The sequence below is a fragment of the Astatotilapia calliptera genome, chromosome 23, assembly GCF_900246225.1.
Source record: "Astatotilapia calliptera chromosome 23, fAstCal1.2, whole genome shotgun sequence".
NCBI lineage: Eukaryota > Metazoa > Chordata > Actinopteri > Cichliformes > Cichlidae > Astatotilapia > Astatotilapia calliptera.
The window spans coordinates 18,965,379-18,989,963 of NC_039323.1; the positions used below are offsets into that span (position 1 = coordinate 18,965,379).

At 41.2% G+C, this 24,585-nt stretch overlaps 1 protein-coding gene across 1 annotated transcript in view; it reads left to right on the forward strand.

Annotated features, from left to right (window-relative positions):
• LOC113015912 (uncharacterized) overlaps positions 1–24,585 on the forward strand; it is a 68,068-nt gene that overhangs the window by 16,893 nt on the left and 26,590 nt on the right. The window contains 9 exon segments of the mRNA XM_026158284.1: positions 5,204–5,464; positions 5,846–6,286; positions 7,232–7,675; positions 14,766–15,197; positions 16,336–16,776; positions 23,166–23,429; positions 23,546–23,800; positions 23,885–24,133; positions 24,270–24,527. Coding sequence (XP_026014069.1) covers positions 5,204–5,464; positions 5,846–6,286; positions 7,232–7,675; positions 14,766–15,197; positions 16,336–16,776; positions 23,166–23,429; positions 23,546–23,800; positions 23,885–24,133; positions 24,270–24,527 — 3,045 coding nt within the window.

Consider the following 24,585-nt stretch of genomic DNA (forward strand, 5'->3'; position numbering starts at 1 on the left):
ACATTTATTTAAATTTAACTTTAAGCCTGAAGCTTTTGAGAATGTAGTGATTATTTGTTTTACCAGGGGAATCTGATGTTCATTTTTTAAGAAAAGAGTAGTGTCATCCGCAAGTTGACTAATTATTAAAGAATTGTCCATAATCTCAATTCCGGCAACGCTGCTGTTTTTAATTAGAATTGCGAGCATCTCCACAACCATTATGAACAACAACGGAGAGCTTCCACACCCTTGCCTAATTCCTCTTTTGACGCCAAATCTTTTACCAGTGCCATAGCCTAATGACACAGAGCTATTTATATCATTATACAGTATATCTATTATCTTCCTAAATTTATCCCCAAATCCAAATCGAGTTAGTGTTTCTAAAATAAAAGGATGTTCTACTGAATCGAAAGCTTTATAAAAGTCCAAGAAAAGAATAAAACTGTCATCACTAATCAGATCATTGTAGTCCAGTAAGTCTAAAACCAATCTGATATTATTATGAATGTTCCTGTCTTTCAAAAACCCTGATTGTGTCTCACTAATTATACTTGAAACCCCTTGTTTGAGCCTTGTTGCAACTGAGCTAGAGAAAATTTTATAATCTGTATTTAATAAAGTTATGGGCCTTAAGTTATCCAATTGTCGTTTATCTTTGTTTGGTTTAGGAATTAATGTAATTAATCCTTGTTTCATGCTAGACATCAATTCTCCCTTTTCAATACTGGCCAGTATAGCTTTGAATAAAATTTCCCGTAAGTCTTCCCAAAAAAATTGGAAGAAATTAACTGTAAGCCCATCTGGACCAGGGGATTTATTAAGTGCCATTTTCTTAACAGATGCATCTAACTCTTCAATTCTGAAGTCAGATTCACATAATTCCTTAAATGATTCATCAATTTTAGGGATCAGATTATCTATTTGATCAAAAAAGACATCACAATCTGCTTGGGAGAACTGTGAGGAGTATAAATTGGAATAGAATGTATAAGTTTCATTCTCCAAAATTTTAGGGTCGTCACATTCAATGCCATCAATTAACAGAGAAGATATAAAATTTCTTTTCTGTCTGCTCTTTTCTAAATTAAAAAAATATGAAGAATTTCTTTCCCCCTCCTCAATCCACTTGGCCCGTGAACGCACAAAAGCTCCTTCTGCTTTATTTAGGTAGAGCTGATCTAATTAATTTGCAACTCCATAAGTTTACTCCTTTCTTGGGTATTTAGATCATCTTTACTACAGCAATAAGTAATTTCTTGGAATGATCAAAAGCAAAGATTCATATTCTCTTTGCTTTTGACTTATGTTTTTACTGAATTGAATACTAAATTCTCTAATTTTGAATTTAATGAATTCCCATTTATTGATATATCCTACAATTAGATGATCAGCCATAATATCTTTTATAATTTTTTTGACTATGTTGCAGTAGTCTTCATTTTGTAAAAGTTTGGCATTGAACTTCCAATAAGTTCTTTTATTTGATTGTCTAATTTCCGATTCTAAGCACAGTTCAATAAAGCAATGATCAGATAGAGGTGCATTTGACATTGCAACTTTTACAGTGTGGCTAAGAATGATGTCACTTCCTAGCCAATAGTCTATTCTAGATTTACAAGCTCCATTTGGTTTAAACCAGGAAAAGCTCTTAATTTCTGGATTTCTTACTCTCCAAATATCTGTCAAGTTGTTATTAATCAAAAATTCTATAATTAGGTTATTTTTTTGTGGTCTACCTGTCCTTGAGGGCCATCTATCAGTCCATTCATCAGGAGTCATATTCCAATCACCACCCATTAAAATGTATTCTGTAGGGTATCGACCTTTAAGTTCAAAAATATTTGAAGTTATATCTTCTAACATAATTTTATTCTGACTTTCATTGTTATATCCATAAACGTTGACTAAAATGAAAAACAAACTTTCAACTCTCATTACAGCAATCAACCAATGACCATTCAAGTCAGTTCGTTGTATTACAAGATCCCCGGGAAAGTTATTGAATAAAATTGCTACACCCCCCGACCTCATTGAGCCATGGCTAAACAGGATTTTGCTACCCCATTGGTTTGACCAAAAAGATACATCACTATCAGATGAATGAGTCTCTTGTAGAAAAATACAGTTTGATTTTTTACCTTTGCAGTACAAAAATAAGGCTTTTCTTTTAACAGATTCTCTTAAACCCCTAACATTTAAAGAACCAAAACAAATGTTAACATTCAACATGAACTATAGACAGAATATCACTCACCACGTGAGAAAAAGAAGAAAAAAAAAAAGTACTAAATGCTGAGCTCCTCAGACCGCGAACAAGTTTCCACTATTTCAGTTTTTGTCATTTTTAGTTCTAGCTGGGCTGTTGTACTGAACATGTGTCGTGCGTGTGCGTGAATGATAAGTAAGTGCCTTGTATTTGTTTGTTCTATGGTTGTAACTTATCATACACTTGCCTATCTACATTGTGTGATGCCTTTATAGAGTTTTCCAGCGGTTTGTGTAGCCACGAGACACTGTATATTCACGCTGATTTGACCAAAATGGTGCTACCCTTGTGAACTGAGCTGCCCAAAGTAAAGATGGAGTCTATCCCTGTGCAGCAGCCCATTTGTGTCCACCAGGGGGTGGTGTTTAGTCATTTCTGTTCAACCCTTTCTGTATTATTTAAACCAGTTTGGTTGACTTTAATTGTTTGCTAATTGTAATTTCTGTTATTTTACAGAACCACACACACACATACATATACTCACACGAATTCACTTCTGGAGATGTTTGGATTAAAAGAACCCTAATTATCATTGCTGTGGACCCTCTCTTTCATCATATAAGTCACCTGTGCCTTCTGACCGAGGATAGGAAAATCCTGCTGTAATTTGCCAGTCTATTAAGCACACACATGTCCAATTCAGAAACATTCTCGCAAAAAATCAGGGTTTTAGTAACGCAGTAATGCAGCGTTCCTACAGGAAAGTAACGGTAATCTAATTACCGTTTTTGCAATAGTAATCCCTTACTTTACTCGTTACTTGAAAAAAGTAATCGGATTACAGTAACGCGTTACAAGTAAGTTACAAGTAACACGTTACTGCCCATCTCTGCTTTTAATACTAGAAAACATTCTCTGAGGTAGACCAGCTAAAATCAGTCCTTAATTTTATGAATATAAGCTAAAGGTCACATAAAATCTACTTAAATTAACTTGCTGTCTGAAGGTCTCCATGCTTCTTTTTTTGCCATTGTCATTCCAATGCCTTTAGTATTTTCTTCATTTTTGTCAGAACTTCCAAAGTACAAATACTTTGCATCACTCTCCATATAAAAGACATATGTGTATCTGAGATTTTCATTTAAAATGTAAAATGTAATAAATTCACACATTCATGTTGCCTTTTTTAAAACTTAAACCATTAGCAATCATCATAGTGCTACCACCTTGCTTCACACTTGAGCTGATGTTGACAAAACAAAGTGATGGTCAAACTCTTATCTGGTGACGCTGGATGCCCCAAAGCATAATGTCTCAGTGATGTTCTATTAGATTTAGGTCGAACAAGTCAGGGGCCAGTCAATAGTATCAATTTCTTCATCCTCCAGGATCTACCTGCATGCTTTTGCCACATGAAACTGGACATTGTCGTACAGAAGGAGGAGCCCAGGACCCAGGTTCAGGAGTTTCATCCTGATACCTTGTGGTAGTCAGGGTGTAGTTGCCTAGCCTGTAGAGGGTTGTGCAGATCATTTCTGACCCACCACCAAACTGGTCATTCTGAACGAAGTTGCAAACAGCATAATGTTCTCCACAGCTTCTCCAGACCCCTTCATGTTTGTCATATGTGCTCAGGGTGATACTGCTCCCATCTTTGAAAATAACAGGGCACCAGTAGCAGATGGCAATTGGGTCCTTGGTGCCAGGCAGTGAGGCCCACTAGATGATTTCAGGCCCTGAGGTCTATTTCTGATTGTTTGTTTGGTCAGAGACATTCCCTCCAGGGCCCTGGTGGAGGTTATTTATCTAGGGCACTAGCAGTCTCCATCCTGTTTCTCCTTGCAAAAAGGAGCAGATTCCAGTCCTGCAGATGGGTTAAGGACCTTCTAGGGTCCTGTCCAGCTCTCCTAGGTAACTACCTAACTCTTGGAATCTTCTCTGTGAACTTGGGACTCGCCTGGGAGACACAGAAAACCTTTTGGGAATGGCACATATTGATGTGCAATCCTGGAGAGGCTAGACTATCTGTGCAACCTTTGCAGGTTCCAGGTATCTCCTCATGCTACCCGTAGTGACACTGACCCTATCCAAATGCAGAGTTAGTGAAAAGATTGACAGAAAAGATAAGGAGGAGAAAAAAGTAAGTGAGCTCCACTTGTAAAACTATTCCTCTTTTAAAAGTTGTCTCGTTGTTCCCCAAATAATAAAAATTAAACTTAAACAGTTTTTTATAAGATGGTTGCCTAAGATGAGCATAAGAACTTGGGGGAAACTTTGAAGTGATATCAGGATAATAATATTAAGAATAATTTTTTAACCTCTGTGAAAAAATAATCAACTATTGATACATTAAATATGTTAGTGTGCCTAAAAAAAAAAAGAAAAAGAAAGACCAAGGATCATAACACAAGATTGCAGATTTTTAAGTCAGTGGTCAAACTAAGGGTAAGCAAAAATTACAAAGTACAAACTAAAGTTCTGTGCATTAGTCTGTACCCTAGGGGAGTCCAACTTCAGGCCTCAAGGGCCAGTATCCTGCAGGTTTTAGATATCACCCTGGGTCAACACACCTGAATCAAATGATTCATTCATTACCAGGCCTGGAGAACTTAAAGACATGTTGAGGAGGAAATTAGCCATTAAAATCAGCTGTGTTGGATCAAGGGCACATGTAAAACTTGCCGGACACCAGCCCTCGAGGCCTGGATTTGGACACCCCTGCCTGTACATGTTAACAGCACACTTGTGGTGAATCTGAGTTGTCTATGCAGACTCTTGCAGTTGAGTCTTGGTGTTGAGATGTGGAAACTAGAATGAAAAAAGCAAACATTTTAATTCAGTTTAGGCAATAACAAACATACTTACCTATTTTGTGGACTATTATTTTCTTGGCTTTTTTTTGTTTTAAAACAATTTCTTTTAAAACAGTTGTTAACAACCATCAAGTCTCTTGATGGTTGTTAACTTCTCATTACTTGTCAATTAATATGAAGCTCTCCAATAAATTTCCAGTTTCCAGTTATCATGGCAGCTTTGGACCATTTGTCTTCTCAGCGAGGTGGAGGTGGATTACATCAGCTTACTTTGCTTTGCTGAGAACCAGCTGCACCTTTCAGTAAACAGTCAGCCACAACTCTATGACCGTGCTGGAAAAGTCCTGCAGAAAAGTGCAGAGAAGGTTAAAGTCTGCCTCCACTGGGATCACAGAAGTTCCGTTGACCAATCTGTCAGCGAGTTTCTCTTACAGTTTTTACCCAACATCCACTCACTCAGGTATACTGCTTATATGCATATTAATCTACTTATGCCCACATCTATATTTCATCTGTCTTTAACTTCGAATGTGTCATTCAGAAATTATTACATTGAATTAAAACTCTGACTTTAAAGATTTTTCTGATCTCTTGATGAATCTCATCAATAGAGCAGCAGAGGGAACAAAACATTGAGCATGATGATGATGGTAGCAGCTCTATAGTGAGCAGCAGATGAAAATTTCAGGCAATAGTCTTCATCACTTTGTGTGTCCACCTGCAGATGTAGAAGATGTGTTAGAGCAGGATGAGTGTTTGTGTAGTAAGAGTGTAAAACAGTGTTCAGCTGCTCTGATGGAAGATGTGTTCATCACTGAATTTTTCCCTGTTATTGTTCCAGTGTTGATACAAAGACATCAGATGAAGACAGAATCAGGTTCTTTGAGAATCTGTTCTGTGCAGCAGCAGAGAGAGAACAGCAGACAGGAGAAAAGATACTGGAGCTGTTATCATCAGTGTGCACATATCAAACATTCCCTTTTGATGATGCATACATGAATGACGATGTGAAGAAATATCAACCAGACTTCCTGTTGGATCTGTGCTCCCATATGAAGAACTATGAGACTAAAACAGGCTTGAGTGTCCTTCCATCATTACAGTCAGTTTTTTCAGCTCCTGCTGTCTGGTCCATAAACCTCTCAGAGAGAAAGACCTCCATCCTCCTGGAAGTGCTGAAACTCCAACCAGAGAAGAAACAAGTGGAGCTGACACAGTACACTCATAAAAAGAGTAAACTTAGGAGTTTCCTGCAGTGTCTGCCTTATATCTCACAGCTCAGGTAAATGAAATTTTCTTCACATGAGTCAAATATCTGTAAGAAAAGATGTGCTGTGAAAAGAAGTGATGGAAATATTTGAAGCTCCATAAATTGTAAAGTGGTGATTTTGTCTTGTGCTATTTGTTTGTCATCAGCATCATATTTGTGACTTTATCTACATGGATCATATTGTAAATGTATTCAGACTCTGTCATATTTCAGAGGGAAACGTGCTCAGTACACTACTGTGTTTCACTGACCTGTTCAGCTGTTTGTTGCTGTGAAGTTTCATATTTTCTATAAATCTCAGATGAAACAGGATCTAAAGTAAAGAAGTTTCTCATCAGAAAGGTTGAATTTGATTTAGATTTGATAGGTGAAGAAATGAATTGATTTCATGTTAAATTCAATAAGCTGATGTAAGTTGTGTGAATGAAGGTGAGCATGTGACTGAGCTCATGCAGCAGAGAGGAGAGTGTTGGAGTGCACACATGTGTTTGATGGAAACTTGCATGTTTGACCTGCAGCAGAATCATGAAATGATGTGAAGAAGAAGAAGAACGTAGCTCAGTGCTGACAAGTCAGTCCTGTTTAAAGCTGCTCTTAACACAACAACAACGTGACATCAAATGTTTAAAGTCAAAGTTCAAACTGTTTGTGGCTTTTTGAAAATGAGAGCAGCTTCAAAATCAAAGCAGCTGTGAACCATCTCTATGCTGCAGTGATACAGCCAGAAACCTGAATCAATCATCGCCATGGAAACAACATGAAAGCAAACTCAATGAGTCCTTCAGTGAGTAACTCAGTAAATGAATGAGTTACATGAAGCTGCACTTTATCTCCTGACTTTGTTGAACTTTACTGAGCATGATGATGATGATGGTAGCAGCTCTATAGTGAGTGTGTGGTTGTATTTCTGCACCTTAGATCTAATCATCATTAAATGTTTCCTTCTTATCGTTCCAGTGTTGATGCTTGTTGGTCACACAAAGAAAAAATCAAGTTCTTTGTAAATCTGTTCTGTGCAGCAGCAGAGAGAGAACAGCAGACAGGAGAGAAGATACTGGAGCTGTTATCATCAGTGTGCACATATCAAACATTCCCTTTTGATGATGCATACATGAATGACGATATGAAGAAATATCAATCAGACTTCCTGCTGGATCTGTACTCCCATTTGAAGGACTGTAAGACTAAAACAGGCTTGAGTGTCCTTCCATCATTACAGTCAGTTCTCCAGTCAGCTCCTACAGTCTGGTCCATAAACCTCTCAGAGAGAAAGACCTCCAGCCTCCTGGAAGTGCTGAAACTCCAACCAGAGAAGAAACAAGTGGAGCTGACAGGCTGCTCACATGAAGAGAGTGAAGTGAGGAGTTTCCTGCAGTGTCTGCCTTATATCTCACAGCTCAGGTAAATGAAATCTTCTTCACATGAGTCAAATATCTGTAAGAAAAGATGTGCTGTAAAAGAAGTGATGGAAATATTTGAAGCTCCATAAATTGTAAAGTGATGATTTTGTCTTGTGCTATTTGTTTGTCATCAGCATCATATTTGTGACTTTATCTACATGGATCATATTGTAAATGTATTCAGACTCTGTCATATTTCAGAGGGAAACGTGCTCAGTACACCACTGTGTTTCACTGACTTGTTCAGCTGTTTGTTGCTATGAAGTTTCATATTTTCTATAAATCTCAGATGACTTTTAATGCTGGTGCAAAATGGTGCTTCATGAGCGTCGTGATAGCCAGGAAGGGGGGATAACACAGCTGCAAAACGTTGTTGCAATGCAGTAACATCTGCTCCCTGTGCCTGTGTGGGATGGTTGTCACAATGCAGCGAAATTGGAATGGTGGAATTTGGCACCTCCAGCCCCAACTCATCTCTTTCCTTAACCAGGCTCACCAGATGAGCAGCCTCAGCCCCTCTCCATGCTTTAACCCTTGTATGGTGTTCGGGTCTGTGAGACCCGTTTTCAGTTTTTCTCAAAAGAAAAATTAAACAATTAATTATTTTTTCAACCTGAAATTCATTGGCTTTGGCTTATTTTCTGTGAAGAACATAAATCCGAACTAATTTTCAATGACCTCATACTGTACCTCCCCCCCACGCATTTACATTACATACAAGGTGTTCGGGTCCACTGGACCCAGGTCTAATAAAAGTGTTGAAAGTGCAGGTCCTGTGTTCCCACACTCTGTCTTCCTCCTTTCTGGTGCTGCTGATAGTGTTTTCTTCCCCTCCTGCTCCCGCACAAAGTTGCCACATTGTTGAAAATTCAACTATCAACACCGTCTGCTCTTACATTCCCGCACATTTTACCCTCTTTCTTGAGGGATCCAAATTTTATTTTCTCATACCCTGTCCCACCTGCAAATTAGGGGCATAATACTATAAATAAGACTTTGCCAGTGTGGTTCTTTATCACAACTGATCAAGATGACAAAAGATTATCTGCTGCGAGGGCCATCCAATTGATTTTGGAAGAGAGAGGGGCTTTGGATGATGATGTTGACAAAGAGGTTTCAGAATATTTCACATTTCTGAAAATTCAGAGTCTGACAGTGACTTTGAAGAAGAGGATGAGGTTGAGCACCATTTAGTAACAAAACAAAGACGAGTACCCCATCTGCAGCCAGCTCCAGGACCAGAACAAGACCACCAGACAGCAAGTGAAGAAATATGGATGTCAATAACTGGTGAAATTGAATGGTCTTCTTGCCCAATAAATGAGCCACCCTGCAGAGCTGTTACTGTAATAAGCCAGGGCCAACACGGCTGACAGTTAATCATGTGCAGGACATCAAGTCTTCATTTGAGCTTTTCATCCCAGATTCCATCCAGAAAATTATTCTGGATTGCAGTAATCTAGAAGGACGGTGTGTTTTTGGAGAGAGGTGGAAGGGGTTCTTATCCTTGCAGGAGTTTTGAGGTCCAAAGGGGAATCCACAGAATCCTGTGGGATGCAGAAACCGGCAAGAACTTTTCCGTGCATCAATGTCTCTGGAAAACTTCCACAAAATTTGCAGGATTATCCGTTTTGATAACCGAGACGACAGACCAGCTCGACGGCAGAGAGACAAGCTAGCTACCATCAGGACAGTGTGGGATAAGTGTGTGCACCACCTCCCCCTGTTTTACAACCCTGGGCCTAATGTCACCATTGATGAGCAGCTGATGCCATTTAGTTGTGAAACATATTGCTTCACGTGTAAATGTGTTGTCTTTCCACTCACTCCACTTGATTATAACTGATTTATTTTTTATAACATTTTATAAAAGAAAACAAAAAAAAAACGGCGCCGCAGGCAGGCAGTGGCGCCGCAGGCAACGGCGTGGGAGCCACAGGCAACGGCGTGGGAGCCGCAGGCAGGCGGTGGCGCCGCAGGCAACGGCGTGGGAGCCGCAGGCAGGCGGTGGCGCCGCAGGCAACGGCGTGGGAGCCGCAGGCAGACGATGGCTGGACAGGCTCCTCGGTCCCCCTAGTGGAAGCAGCAGGCTGAGGAGGCTCACAGGACCCCTCAGCGGAAGCTGCCGCAGAACCAGTAGGCACGTGGGCCTCTGGCACACATAAGGAAGACTGCTGTTGCGCGGAGCACTGACCCTGCTCAGGGAGCAACAGCCGGGTGCAGTCCTCATCTGGCTTCTTAGCCTCCAGTGTCCAGAGTCCACTGAGGGCTGCAAGTCAGCCTCTGAGGAGGCCCTGGAGCAAGTTACAGTCTGAAAACTAGCCAGCTCATGAGGAAATATGTCAGTATTAGTATGCTTGTCTCTCTGCTTGGGGTGAATGCTAGAAAAACAGTCCAAAATGTGTGGAGTAGGCACAGCCTCCTGAAAAAGGGCAAGCGAAGACTGTGACTGAGCACTTAACTGTGCTACTGACTGCGCTATGGACTGCCGTAAAGGTTGTAATGATGCCAGTGGTGATGGTGGCTGAGAGGCTGACAGAACTGAAAACTGAGCTACCGGTAGCGGAGTTGATTGTGGTGGAGGCGTTGACTGAGCTAATGGCTGCTGAGCAGCTAACTGAACTGATGGCTGAACAGATTGCACTGACAGACGTGCAGCAGGTGAAGTGGGGAAATCACTGGGAGTACTATCCCCTGTCACGAAACACTCAGCCCCAGAGTACAAAGTCCCAAAGTCAGAAATAACACTATCAGTGTCCTGTACACTCACCACAGCCGGGCGCGCTGAAGTGCCAAACTCCGGTTTCGGGGTGATGCGCCGGCGGTGCGATTGTTGCTTCCTTGTGGAAGAGGAAGCAGGGGTGCCTGAAAGAAAGGAGGTAGAACGCTTTTGCGGCTGCTCCTGCTGCGGTGTGGAAATGGCCACCGCTCCCGTCAATACCACAGGTGTGAGAGGAAGTGTGGTAGGGTGATGATGGCAAGGGTAGCATTTCTTCTTTAAAAGTGGATTGAGAGATTTGGCCACAAACCTTGGTGAAAAATGCTGCTGGCGCCGAGAACACCAAGCGGCGAGGGTTTCCAGAAGGGCAGCTGAATCTTCCTTCCCAGGACCGCCCATGCCAAATAGTTCATAGTTCAGCCTCGCTCTCAGAGCTGTTATTATGCGTTTTAGTCCATTAATGTCCAGGAAAGTGACAGTGGAGGCAGTGGACAACAAGAAATGATCAAAGAAAACTAGCTCCAGCTGCCTGTTGTAGGGGTCGGCAGTGTGGATTATCCTCCCATAGTAATTCCACAACAGCGTGAGATACTTCCCCACTGACACTAAACGTGAGTCTGCTGGATCCATGCTGGTCACGTCGTACTGTCATGACTGGGGCAGCAGTAGTGTGGAGGTGAGGAGGAGGAGGATCCAAATAGCAGACAGTGGCGGAGGTGCAAGTGAGTTTTATTTACAGTGAACAATAACCAAGGTGTGGGCAGAACCGAACATAAACCTAAAATGGGAAAACTAACACAAAAGGAGGACACGGGGCAAGGAGCAGAGAGACAGTGAAGCACGGAATAATGCTAAATACACAGAAGATTCACAGAGAAACACAGACGACGCGACAAGGAGCACAGGCAGACACGCAGTATAAATACACACACCAGGTAATTAGGAAATGGCAGACAGGAGGGGACACAGCTGGAACTAATGGGCATAATGAGACACAAACTTACAAAGTAAAACAAGAAACTCACAGACTGTTTCACAATACCAACTCGGGGACACGAACAGGACACAGAGGAAGGACACACGTAGGGATGATAGAAACACTAAACACACAACTCAAACCCTAAGAACAAATACAAAACAGCAGAAACTGGAAAATAATAACAATAAACTCAAAACACTGGGTCAAAGACCCAGGACCATGACAATATGACCACCAAGGGTCCTTGCCACTTGGTTAGTAACTTTGAACTTTAAGAAGGGAGTAATACAAGCACTTTGTCTCCCAATGAAAATTGCCTGAGTTTAGCCCCGCCACCCTTGCGTTTTGCATACAGGGAGTGCAGAATTATTAGGCAAATGAGTATTTTGTCCACATCATCCTCTTCATGCATGTTGTCTTACTCCAAGCTGTATAGACTCGAAAGCCTACTACCAATTAAGCATATTAGGTGATGTGCATCTCTGTAATGAGAAGGGGTGTGGTCTAATGACATCAACACCCTATATCAGGTGTGCATAATTATTAGGCAACGTCCTTTCCTTTGGCAAAATGGGTCAAAAGAAGGACTTGACAGGCTCAGAAAAGTCAAAAATAGTGAGATATCTCGCAGAGGGATGCAGCAGTCTCAAAATTGCAAAGCTTCTGAAGCGTGATCATCGAACAATCAAGCGTTTCATTCAAAATAGTCAACAGGGTCGCAAGAAGCGGGTGGAAAAACCAAGGCGCAAAATAACTGCCCATGAACTGAGAAAAGTCAAGTGTGCAGCTGCCAAGATGCCACTTGAGAACCAGTTTGGCCATATTTCAGAGCTGCAACATCACTGGAGTGCCCAAAAGCACAAGGTGTGCAATACTCAGAGACATGGCCAAGGTAAGAAAGGCTGAAAGACGACCACCACTGAACAAGACACACAAGCTGAAACGTCAAGACTGGGCCAAGAAATATCTCCACACTGGTTTTTCTAAGGTTTTATGGACTGATGAAATGAGAGTGAGTCTTGATGGGCCCGTGGCTGGATTGGTAAAGGGCAGAGAGCTCCAGTCCGACTCAGACGCCAGCAAGGTGGAGGTGGAGTACTGGTTTGGGCTGGTATCATCAAAGATGAGCTTGTGGGGCCTTTTCGGGTTGAGGATGGAGTCAAGCTCAACTCCCAGTCCTACTGCCAGTTTCTGGAAGACACCTTCTTCAAGCAGTGGTACAGGAAGAAGTCTGCATCCTTCAAGAAAAACATGATTTTCATGCAGGACAATGCTCCATCACACGCGTCCAAGTACTCCACAGCGTGGCTGGCAAGAAAGGGTATAAAAGAAGAAAAACTAATGACATGGCCACCTTGTTCACCTGATCTGAACCCCATTGAGAACCTGTGGTCCATCATCCAATGTGAGATTTACAAGGAGTGAAAACAGTACACCTCTCTGAACAGTGTCTGGGAGGCTGTGGTTGCTGCTGCACGCAATGTTGATGGTGAACATATCAAAACACTGACAGAATCCATGGATGGCAGGCTTTTGAGTGTCCTTGCAAAGAAAGGTGGCTATATTGGTCGCTGATTTGTTTTTGTTTTGTTTTTGAATGTCAGAAATGTATATTTGTGAATGTGGAGATGTTATATTGGTTTCACTGGTAAAAATAAATAATTGAAATGGGTATATATTTGTTTTTTAAGTTGCCTAAGAATTATGCACAGTAATAGTCACCTGCACACACAGATATCCCCCTAAAATAGCTAAAACTAAAAACAAACTAAAAACTACTTCCAAAAACATTCACCTTTGATATTAATGAGTTTTTTGGGTTCATTGAGAACATGGTTGTTGTTCAATAATAAAATTATTCCTCAAAAATACAACTTGCCTAATAATTCTGCACTCCCTGTATGTGTTGAGTCTAGCCCTGCCAAACTAAGGGACTGCTGATGTTCGTGACCCTGGAGCTAATTCTCCTGTGATAATATCTGCAGCTTTGCTTTCAAGTACAGGACATACTGAATCTAATTTTTCGCTGAGTTTGGACCTTCCTCCCAGTTTTCTTTAATCAGGTCCAACATCCCCCATGGCTTTCTGTCGAACAGTAACTCAAAGGGAGAAATTCCTGTGGAGGCCTCGGGAATCTCTTGCACTGCAAACAACAGAGGGTCTAATAAGCAATTGCATTCATTCTCGTCAATGAACTTATGAATCATGGATTTCAAACCCTTATTCAGGCACTCCACCAGCCCATCAGTCTGCGGGTGGTAAATGCTGGCACAAACTGATTTAATATCTAGTAAGCTGTACAGCTTTTTTAGTGCGCAAGACATGAAAGACATGCTCTGGTCAATCAGTATCTCTTTCAGCATACTGACACGTGAGATGGCCTGAAATTGTACCTGTGCTACTCTCTTTGCAGAAATGGTACTCAATGGCACCGCTTCGGGATATTGTGTTGCATAATCCACCAGAACTAATACAAAGTAATATCTGTGTGTACTTCGGTGAAATGGCCCAATGAGGTCCATGCTAATGTGCTCAAACAGGAACTCCCTGAATGGTCAAAGGAGCTTTTGGAATGGCTGGTTGGTTAACCAGCTCACACTCTAGGCAGGATGCACACCAGCGTCGCACATCCCCTCGGATGCCCTGCCAATCAGAAATCGAGCCATTATTCAATCCAGAGTCTTGTCATATTACATTTGCCCCTCCATGGAGTTATAATGAGTCTCCAATGAGTGACATGAGTAGAGATTTCCATCTCTCCAGATTGCATTTTATTTTATTTAAAAGTGGGATGTGGTTTAATTTAGTTAAATCTGCAAGTTTAGGAGAGATATTAATACCTAAATTTTTAATATTTCCAGATTGCAATGGGAATTAATCAGAAGATCAGTAGATTTTAACCAGTTAATTAAATAATCTGAAACTCTTGAAAAAGAGTTTATTAATGTAATTATCCCAGAGAGATGGGTTTGTGATCCCACACATCACTCGGACCAGACACACTGTTCAGGTTATGTTTTTTCTATTGTGTTTTCGCAGTATTTCTTTTGGTTTGGTGCTAGTCTCCTGTCGATAAGCCAGCTGTCTTGCCGATTCTTCCCCTTTCACCAGTTCCCGGCGTCACTAAAAAGGGAGAGACCTTATTATGCCAACAAGCGGCAGCTGCCCCTTCAGCAGTGTGTCCACCTGCAGATGTAGCAGATGTGTTAGAGCAGGATGAGTGTTTGTGTTGTAAGAGTGTAAAACAGTGTTCAGCTGCTCTGATGGAAGATGTGTTTAACATGGAGCTTCATTATGTACAGGAAGGAAAGATGGAGTCCATCAGTAGTGTGTGGTTGTTTTTATGCAGCTCACATCTAATCATCACTAAATGTTTCCTTCTGATTGTTCCAGTGTTGATTTTGAGGATCCAGATGAAGAAATCAGGTTCTTTGTGAACCTGTTCTGTGCAGCAGCAGAGAGAGAACAGCGGACAGGAGAGAAGATACTGGAGCTGTTATCATCAGTGTGCAGATTTGATACATTCCCTTTTGTTGCCATTGATGATGATTTGGAGAAATATCAGTGTGACTTCCTGCTGGATATGTGCTCCCATATGAAGGACTATGAGACTAAAACAGGCTTGAGTGTCCTTCCATCATTACAGTCAGTTTTTTCAGCTCCTGCTGTCTGGTCCATAAACCTCTCAGAGAGAAAGACCTCCATCCTCCTGGAAGTGCTGAAACTCCAACCAGAGAAGAAACAAGTGGAGCTGACAGGCTGCTCACATGAAGAGAGTGAAGTGAGGAGTTTCCTGCAGTGTCTGCCTTATATCTCACAGCTCAGGTAAATAAAATTTTCTTCACATGAGTCAAATATCTGTAAGAAAAGATGTGCTGTGAAAAGAAGTGATGGAAATATTTGAAGCTCCATAAATTGTAAAGTGGTGATTTTGTCTTGTGCTATTTGTTTGTCATCAGCATCATATTTGTGACTTTATCTACATGGATCATATTGTAAATGTATTCAGACTCTGTCATATTTCAGAGGGAAACGTGCTCAGTACACTACTGTGTTTCACTGACCTGTTCAGCTGTTTGTTGCTGTGAAGTTTCATATTTTCTATAAATCTCAGATGAAACAGAATCTAAAGTAAAGAAGTTTCTCATCAGAAAGGTTGAATTTGATTTAGATTTGATAGGTGAAGAAATGAATTGATTTCATGTTAAATTCAATAAGCTGATGTAAGTTGTGTGAATGAAGGTGAGCATGTGACTGAGCTCATGCAGCAGAGAGGAGAGTGTTGGAGTGCACACATGTTTGATGGAAACTTGCATGTTTGACCTGCAGCAGAATCAAGAAATGATGTGAAGAAGAAGAAGAACGTAGCTCAGTGCTGACAAGTCAGTCCTGTTTAAAGCTGCTCTTAAAACAACAACAACGTGACATCAAATGTTTAAAGTCAAAGTTCAAACTGTTTGTAGCTTTTTGAAAATGAGAGCAGCTTCAAAATCAAAGCAGCTGTGAACCATCTCTATGCTGCAGTGATACAGCCAGAAACCTGAATCAATCATCGCCATGGAAACAACATGAAAGCAAACTCAATGAGTCCTTCAGTGAGTAACTCAGTAAATGAATGAGTTACATGAAGCTGCACTTTATCTCCTGACTTTGTTGAACTTTACTGTGCATGATGATGATGATGGTAGCAGCTCTATAGTGAGCAGCAGATGAAGATTTCAGACAGCAGAGAGTCTTCATCACTTTGTGTGTCCACCTGCAGATGTAGCAGATGTGTTAGAGCAGGATGAGTGTTTGTGTTGTAAGAGTGTAAAACAGTGTTCAGCTGCTCTGATGGAAGATGTGTTTAACATGGAGCTTCATTATGTACAGGAAGGAAAGATGGAGTCCATCAGTAGTGTTTGGTTGTTTTTATGCAGCTCACATCAAATCATCACTAAATGTTTCCTTCTGATTGCTCCAGTGTTGATTTTGAGGATCCAGATGAAGAAATCAGGTTCTTTGAGAATCTGTTCTGTGCAGCAGCAGAGAGAGAACAGCAGACAGGAGAGAAGATACTGGAGCTGTTATCATCAGTGTGCACATATCAAAATTTCCCTTTTACTAACGCTGACATGGATGATGATCTGAAGAAATATCAGTGTGACTTCCTGCTGGATATGTGCTCCCATGTGAAGGACTGTGAGACTAAAACAGGCTTGAGTGTCCTTCCATCATTACAGTCAGTTTTCCAGTCAGCTCCTGCAGTCTGGTCCATAAACCTCTCAGAGAGAAAGACCTCCATCCTCCTGGAAGTGCTGAAACTCCAACCAGAGAAGAAAGAAGTGAAGCTGACAGTCAGCTCACATGAAGAGAGTGAAGTGAGGAGTTTCCTGCAGTGTCTGCCTTATATCTCACAGCTCAGGTAAATGAAATCTTCTTCACATGAGTCAAATATCTGTAAGAAAAGATGTGCTGTGAAAAGAAGTGATGGAAATATTTGAAGCTCCATAAATGGTAAAGTGATGATTTTGTCTTGTGCTATTTGTTTGTCATCAGCATCATATTTGTGACTTTATCTATATGGATCATATTGTAAATGTATTCAGACTCTGTCATATTTCAGAGGGAAACGTGCTCAGTACACCACTGTGTTTCACTGACTTGTTCAGCTGTTTGTTGCTATGAAGTTTCATATTTTCTATAAATCTCAGATGAATTTTAATGCTGAAACAGGACAACAGTTTATAAAATAAACAAGGTTAGATTTGATTTAGATTTGATGAGTGTAGAATGAATTGATTTAGATGTTAAATTCAAGAAAGTGATGTAAAGAAGAAAGTGAAGAGAGGAGTTTACTAAAGTTTCTGCCTTAATTGTCTGAGCTCAGGTGAAAAAGGTGGTGCATAGGTAATTTTGTTTACACTTTCTGTTACAGCTCGGTAATAATGGGGTAATCGTAGGGTAATAAGGCAAACAGAAGAACATTATGATGTGGTAATTATTATACATGTACTAAATTAATGACCACTTGATATTTAAGTAATATCATAATAGCAACAATGGTTATAGTTGAGCAATATTATGTTGAAATTTATGTAATTGAATGATAGGAGCAGGCAGCACGGTGGCACGGTGGTTAGCACTGTTGCCGCACAGCAAGAAGGTCCTGAGTTCAATCCCACCATCAGGTCGGGGTCTTTCTGTGTGGAGTTTGCATGTTCTCCCCGTGTTTGCGTGGGTTCCCTCCGGGTACTCCGGCTTCCTCCCACCGTCCAAAGACATGCAACTTGTGAGGATAGGTTAATTGGAAAATCCAAATTGCCATTAGGTGTGAATGTGCGAGTGAATGTGAGCGCGAATGGTTGTCTGTCCCTGTGTGTTGGCCCTGCGACAGACTGGCGACCTGTCCAGGGTGTACCCCGCCTCTTGCCCTATGACAGCTGGGATAGGCTCCAGCGCCCCCCGCGACCCTGAAAAGGATAAGCGGAAGTGAATGGATGGATGGATGGAATGATAGGAGCCAAAAAACTGTGAGTAATAATCTGGAAATATAGCTGTGTAATAAAGTGGTAATAGTAGTGTGACAAGGCAGAAACAAGAGTCCCTATATATAATAATAAGAAGAAGACTGCCAAGTACTCCAAGTAATTGATTCATGTGGTTATGGTTTGTAATGCTGACAAAAATCCACCTGATGGCACTCTGGATGTAAATGGTTGGTTTGTTTTCTGCTCTAACAACCAGAAAGTCAGAAACCAAAAGAAAAATTTTAGTTGCAAAGTTTTGGATTAAACTTTGGTTCCTAGCAATAGTAATAATAGTAATAATTTTGACATATGATAGTGTTAGAGGACTTAGTGAACAGAAGTATTTAACTTGACAGAAAAAAAAAGAACTTAAATGTTTAAAATTTCTTCAGAAAGTTCTCAACCAAATGGTTGAGTTTTCACTTTATTTTGCTAATTCAAACATTAACGTAAATGTTATTAAAATTAATTATTTGCCATAGAATCAATCTACTGGACCCATTTCCTTATCCATTGCTGTTAATTAATCACATTAAGTGTTAGCACAGCAAGAATATGCTGAAAGAATTTCCTCAATAAATTCCTTAATAAATACTCATTTATTTATAAATTTTTAACTTTCTGAGTCAACATTAGTAAATATTTAAAATTAAAAAGTAAACCTGGAAATCATAATTATCAATTATGATAATAAAATAATAATAATAATTCCCTTTTAATTAAATGGCACTAGCTTGTAAATGAATATTGGAAATTGTCAAAATTATAATTAAATGTTTCACAATTACTAGACGGACACTAAACAAGTCTATGGCTCAAGACCATGTGCTCCTGTGACTGATTCATGAGCAATGTTCCCTCTAAGCTGCGCACGTGCGCAATCGTGCACTACTGGCACGGTCTCCGCGCACAGAAAATCTGCATTGCGAACAAAAAAAATCGAATCTCAATTGAAATCAAAGTAAATACGTTTACAATTCATTCTGTCTTGCAGTGTGAGTCAGTAAGTGACTGGTGACTGGCTGCTCCAGCCAATAATGCGATTCACATTCGTATATACGCAGCTAATCAACGTCATTGACAGGCTATGACAGCGTCCTTATGTGCCAATACCAGTGTTTTAGCTAGCAAAGTGGCGTGGCTGATGTGGAGTTAAACCATGTTAGTGACAACGTGTACAACTACTGGAGATGTGAGCAGGACAGATGGAACAATTGACGGAAAAAGTGTGGACTTTATACCAGTTTTTAAATTGTGTTGATAGGCCACGTAAAACCAGAGTTATGATAAAAATATCTGCAATGTTTGGTTTTCTTCCTGAATACTATCTTTGTTTATATTTACTGAAGAAACGGTAAAAACACGTTTTATAAGGAAAGCGCTCAAAAGCGCTCTCCGCCTGTGAGCAAAAACAAATCCAAAAAAACCCCCACCCTTTCCTGTTGGTGGAAAAATGTACCATGTCCACCAGTAAAAAATAATATGGCAACATGGCATTTAGTTGTTTAGGAAGGGGGGAAGTTTTAGGAGTGACGCCGGTTTTGAGATGTGAGAGATTTGCAACATTTAGCGCAAATCTTGTGTAGTTAGTGTGTAGTGTAGTCAATAGTTTCGTTGTGTGTGTCAGAGCAATGAGGCGACTGCTGAATGTTACAGGAGTGATACATCTCCTGTTGTCAGGCCTGCAGGTATCAGGCTGTTGTTCTCCTTTATCTCATAGTGGACGGAAATTATTTTGATGCAGAACAGCTGATTGTTCTGTAAATAGTTTGAAATGTTTATTTAAAAAAAAAAAGCCTTGGCTGCATTTTTAGGTAAACAGCTGCAGAAAACGTTGTTGTTTGCAAAACTCAGTTTTTTGATGAAGTAACTATATAATTAATTGCCCAACATTGGTCATTATATACTGTATTTTGCAGACAGAGTTACAGGACTACCTCCCAGACCACAGACTCATACTCATAATACAAATCAGAGCTTTATAAAAGAAAAGAAAGTTGTATTTTCAAAATTAGAGTTCAAGTTATTTTTACTTCCAAAAGTGTTAACATACTACACAGGTCATGAACAAGATTTTTTTTTTAAATTTTCATTTTAAGTGGGCTAAAACAGTTAATTAAAAGTAGTCTAACATAAATGTAAATGCTGTAATTTGATTATTTTAATAAACCATGTTACTTGCATGGATTCGATGCTGGCGTGACCACAGTGCACATGTCTAATTGCCTAACAAGCTCATCATTGGACCCACTTCAGTTTGCCTACCAGCCTGGCATTGGAGCGGATGATGCCGTCATTCACCTCCTACATCGTTCCCTCGCTCACCTGGAGACCGCTGGAAGCACTGTGAGAATCATGTTCTTTGATTTCTCCAGTGCCTTCAACACTATTCTTCCCTCGGTTCTGAAGGACAAGCTGGAGAACTCTGGAGTGGACCATCACCTCACTACCTGGATGTTGGACTACCTCACCGACCGACCACAGTATGTGAGGACTCAGGGCTGTGTGTCGGACAGGGTCGTCTGCAGTACGGGGGCCCCACAGGGAACGGTTCTGGCTCCGTTCCTCTTCACCATCTACACTGCAGACTTCTCCCACAATTCCACCCAGTGCTTCCTGCAGAAGTTCTCTGATGACTCTGCAATAGTCGGCCTCATCACTGATGGGGACGACAAGGAGTACAGAGGACTGACTCAAGACTTTGTGGACTGGTGCCAGCTGAACTACCTCCAGATCAACGCCAGTAAAACCAAGGAGCTGGTGGTAGACTTCCGCAGGCACAAGCATTCTCCACTGCAACCACTGAACATCCAGGGTATGGACATTGAGGCTGTGGACAGCTACAGGTACCTTGGTGTTCATCTGAACAACAGACTGGACTGGACTCATAACTCAGACGCCCTCTACAGGAAAGGGCAGAGCAGGCTGTACCTGCTGCGGAGACTCAGGTCGTTTGGGGTGGAGGGCCCACTCCTGAAGACCTTCTATGACTCTGTGGTGGCTTCTGCTATCTTTTATGGTGTGGTCTGCTGGGGCGGCAGCATCTCTGCTGGGGACAGGAAGAGACTGAACAGGGTGATCCGAAGGGCCAGCTCTGTTCTAGGATGCCCTCTGGACCCAGTGGAGGTGGTGAATGACAGGAGAATGGCGGCTAAGCTGTCATCCCTGTTGGACAACGTCTCCCACCCCATGCAGCAGACTGTGACAGCACTGAGCAGCTCCTTCAGTGGGAGACTGCGGCACCCACGGTGTGGGACGGAGAGATTTCGCAGGTCTTTCCTCCCCACTGCTGTCAGACTCCACAACAACTTTAACTGAACAAACACACACATCCACACATGTGCAATAACACTAAGTGCAATAATCTTTTCTGGCATCGTTGTATTTTTACTCAGTTGTATATAGCATTCGTATTCTATTTTTATCTTATTGTATATTTTTATTCTATTTTATTCTACTGTATATAGTATATTATTTTATTCTATTCTGTACAGTTGTGTACTGTATTTATTCTTATTGTATTCTAATTTTTGCGTCATAACTTTTGCACTGTCCACTTCCTGCTGTGACAAAACAAATTTCCCACGTGTGGGACTAATAAAGGTTATCTTATCTTATCTTATCTTAATGTTGCTTACAGTGGTCCAAGGGACCACTAAGGGAATTTGTGTGTTTGCTCAGACATTGTTCATGAGCGGTGTCTTCTGATACCATACACATACAAGCACAGTGTTTCTGAGTTCATGGCCTCATAGAAAAGCGCAAGGGCTGGGGCTCTCCGCCTATAGTTCAGTTTCAGTTTATATTGCCAACAAACAAGATAAGTGGGGCTTTAAATTGTTCTGTCGAGCAAGTTAATTTGGTATCATCCACGACTTGCTGCTATATCAAGGGGAATCCATGATCTTTAATGTTACCTTCAGTGAAGAGAAAAAGATGCTCCCACCCTCCCTGATTTCTTTTGTCACAACTTCTTCACAAGTTTCAGCTTGGTCCAGATCTTGCACTAGCATTTAATCAGAGGGACAAATATGAGTATTTTTGTTCTGAATCACTTTTTAAATGCAATATTTTGTTATTCAATACACAATTTTCCTTTACCAGCAAAGTTCAGTCACATACTACTAGAAATAAACTATATCCAGTGACTTGAATAACATTTTATACGTAAACTATTAAGAGACATCTCAACCATTTGGTAGATATCAATATTTTAAAAACTATAGAGTCTATTGAAAAATGTATAAGTGATTGTGGTTATTCCTCACCCAAGTCAATGAGAAATGCAAACATAAACTCCATTTCATTTTTCTTGGTGGGGTAGTTAAAAGGATAAGTAAGTAAGTAAAATTTATTTATATAGCACATTCCACATAAAAATCACAAAGTGCTTCACAATAAAATCAGACATACAAGATGCTATCCATGTTCTTCCGCTTGTCCATTTCAGGGTTGTGGGGGTTTCAACACCACCCACCTGTTGCGCCTTCATCACTGATTGACCTCTAGACATCCAAAGATCCAGCCTCCTGCAGCAAGTAGCACCAAGCTGCCTGCTTGCATACTGAAAAATTACGGGCTGTCATATTGAAAAAATGCCTATTATTAGAAATAAACCACTACAAAATGTATTGGGGATGGATAGTTGGGATATTAGTATACCATATAGTATATATAGTATACCATACCTCCGACCCCCTCACCTAATCTGTTGAAAACTGGACTGCAGAATTTTTGGAAGAATATGCATGAAAAAAAAAATAATTCCCTCTCGCTCCTGCAGGACAATCTTTATCCTTCAAGCTCAGGTCGTCTACCAAAGGTCTGAGAGCTCCTGTGCTCCTGCGCAGTATCTTTGCTGTTCCTAGGACTGCCCTCTTCGGATGTTGATCCTGGGATCTGCTGGAGCCACTCGCTTAGTTTGGGGGTCACTGACTGGGTGCTCCAATTACCACTGGGACCACCGTTAGCTTCACCCTCACATGGTCATTTTCGACCATCCTAGGGGGTGTCTCCCATTTTGACCTCAGGACTTCCACTCCATACTCAGCACAGATGTTTATATAGATAGATGGATAGATGGATGGATGGTTATAGCAGAATTTTGATATGATAGTACTGTAAATTAACTGGTTATTACTTTTGTAATTGCATAGCAATAATCTAGAAATTACCAAATTATTACATTAAAAGTTCTGTTTTCAATATCATATTAGTACATAATATGGTTTTTAACAATGTAGCTCATCCTATATTTTCTCATTTCATCTCCACTGTGTTTCAGCTGTGATCCAGACTTCTTCCAGAGAGTGTGTACATCCATGTCTGTAAGATCCAGAGAGGAGGCCCAGCAGCTGGAGTCTCTGCTGCAGCTCCTGGGGTTCCAGCTGCTGTTAACAGGAGAGTTAAACAGGAAAAGCTGCTGGTCTGTGGGGAGAGTTCTCAGACTGTGTGGCTCTAAAGTGGATCTCATCCTCACACCCAGCAAGATGTCTGCCAGAGGAGCTGCTCTCCTCTTTAGACACACAACACAACTACACAGTCTGAGGCAGGAAGTGAAATCATGACTCTCTTGTTCTTCTAACACCATTTATCTGCTGTCCACTTTGAATCTTTGGTTCTTGGTGTTCATCATTTCTGCTCTTTTGTCTCTTTGATCTTCAGGCTTTCCATAGACATGGTCTTGCTCCTGTTTCAGTGGGTAAGAAGAGGCAGAGTGGTCTGTCCGCTGGCTGTGGAAGAGCTTTCTCTTGTGCCTAAGAAAGCCCAACCATCACAGAGAGTGATGTTGAGGGCTGTCAGTAGTTTGGCTTCCCTGCTGAGACACTGGACAGTCGGACGGTTGGACCTGACTGAGAGCTGCATCCCTGCTCAGGGTCTGATTACACTGCTGCTCCATGATGGTCCTCTAACAGTCAAGTAAATGTCTTTCCTGAACATCACAGGCCAAATAAAATGTACATTTTTACTTTAAAGCTAATTTTATATTTATGGTCTCTGCAGACTGAGTGAAGAGAGCTTCCAGCAGCTTCTGTGTCTCCTCCATGAAATCCAGGACAAGGACTTGACGTTGTCCTTCTTCAGTAAGGTTGGTGGAGACCTGACCTCCTGCTGTCTGAACTGGGAGCTTCTTCACTATCTGCTGCAGCAGGCGTCAGCTCAGACCATCACTGTGAACCTGAGGAAGAACCTCTTCTTACAGGAGGAAACCACACGTCTGCTTCCCTTTCTGGACAGGATTGTGTTTAAAAGGTGCTGAATGTAGTTTGATCTTTTACCAAACACAGTTTCTGCTGTTTAATCAGGAGGATTTGAAATGCTGTCTCATCTTTAATCAGCAGTTTATGGATCCTTTAAACAAAGTTGGAAATAAACTGTTTGTTTTCAGGCCCAGTCCCAGCTTTGTGATGAGCTCCATCAGAGAGCTCTACAGAGCTCATGACAGTCACGCTGTACCCAGTTTACTGAGGTCACTTGGTCATGTGATCAACCTGAGCTGCAGAGAGCTGGACTCAGTGGACTGTGCTGCTCTGATCTTCATCCTCAAACACGGAGACAGAGTCAAACTGAACCTCCTGTGGACCTCCATACCAGCAGAGGGAGCAGAGTCCATCCTCTTCATGCTGGACAAAGTTTCTCATCTCAGGTCAGATATTTGTGGTAAATTTCATGTAATATGAACACATAGGTTAATCTTCCTACAA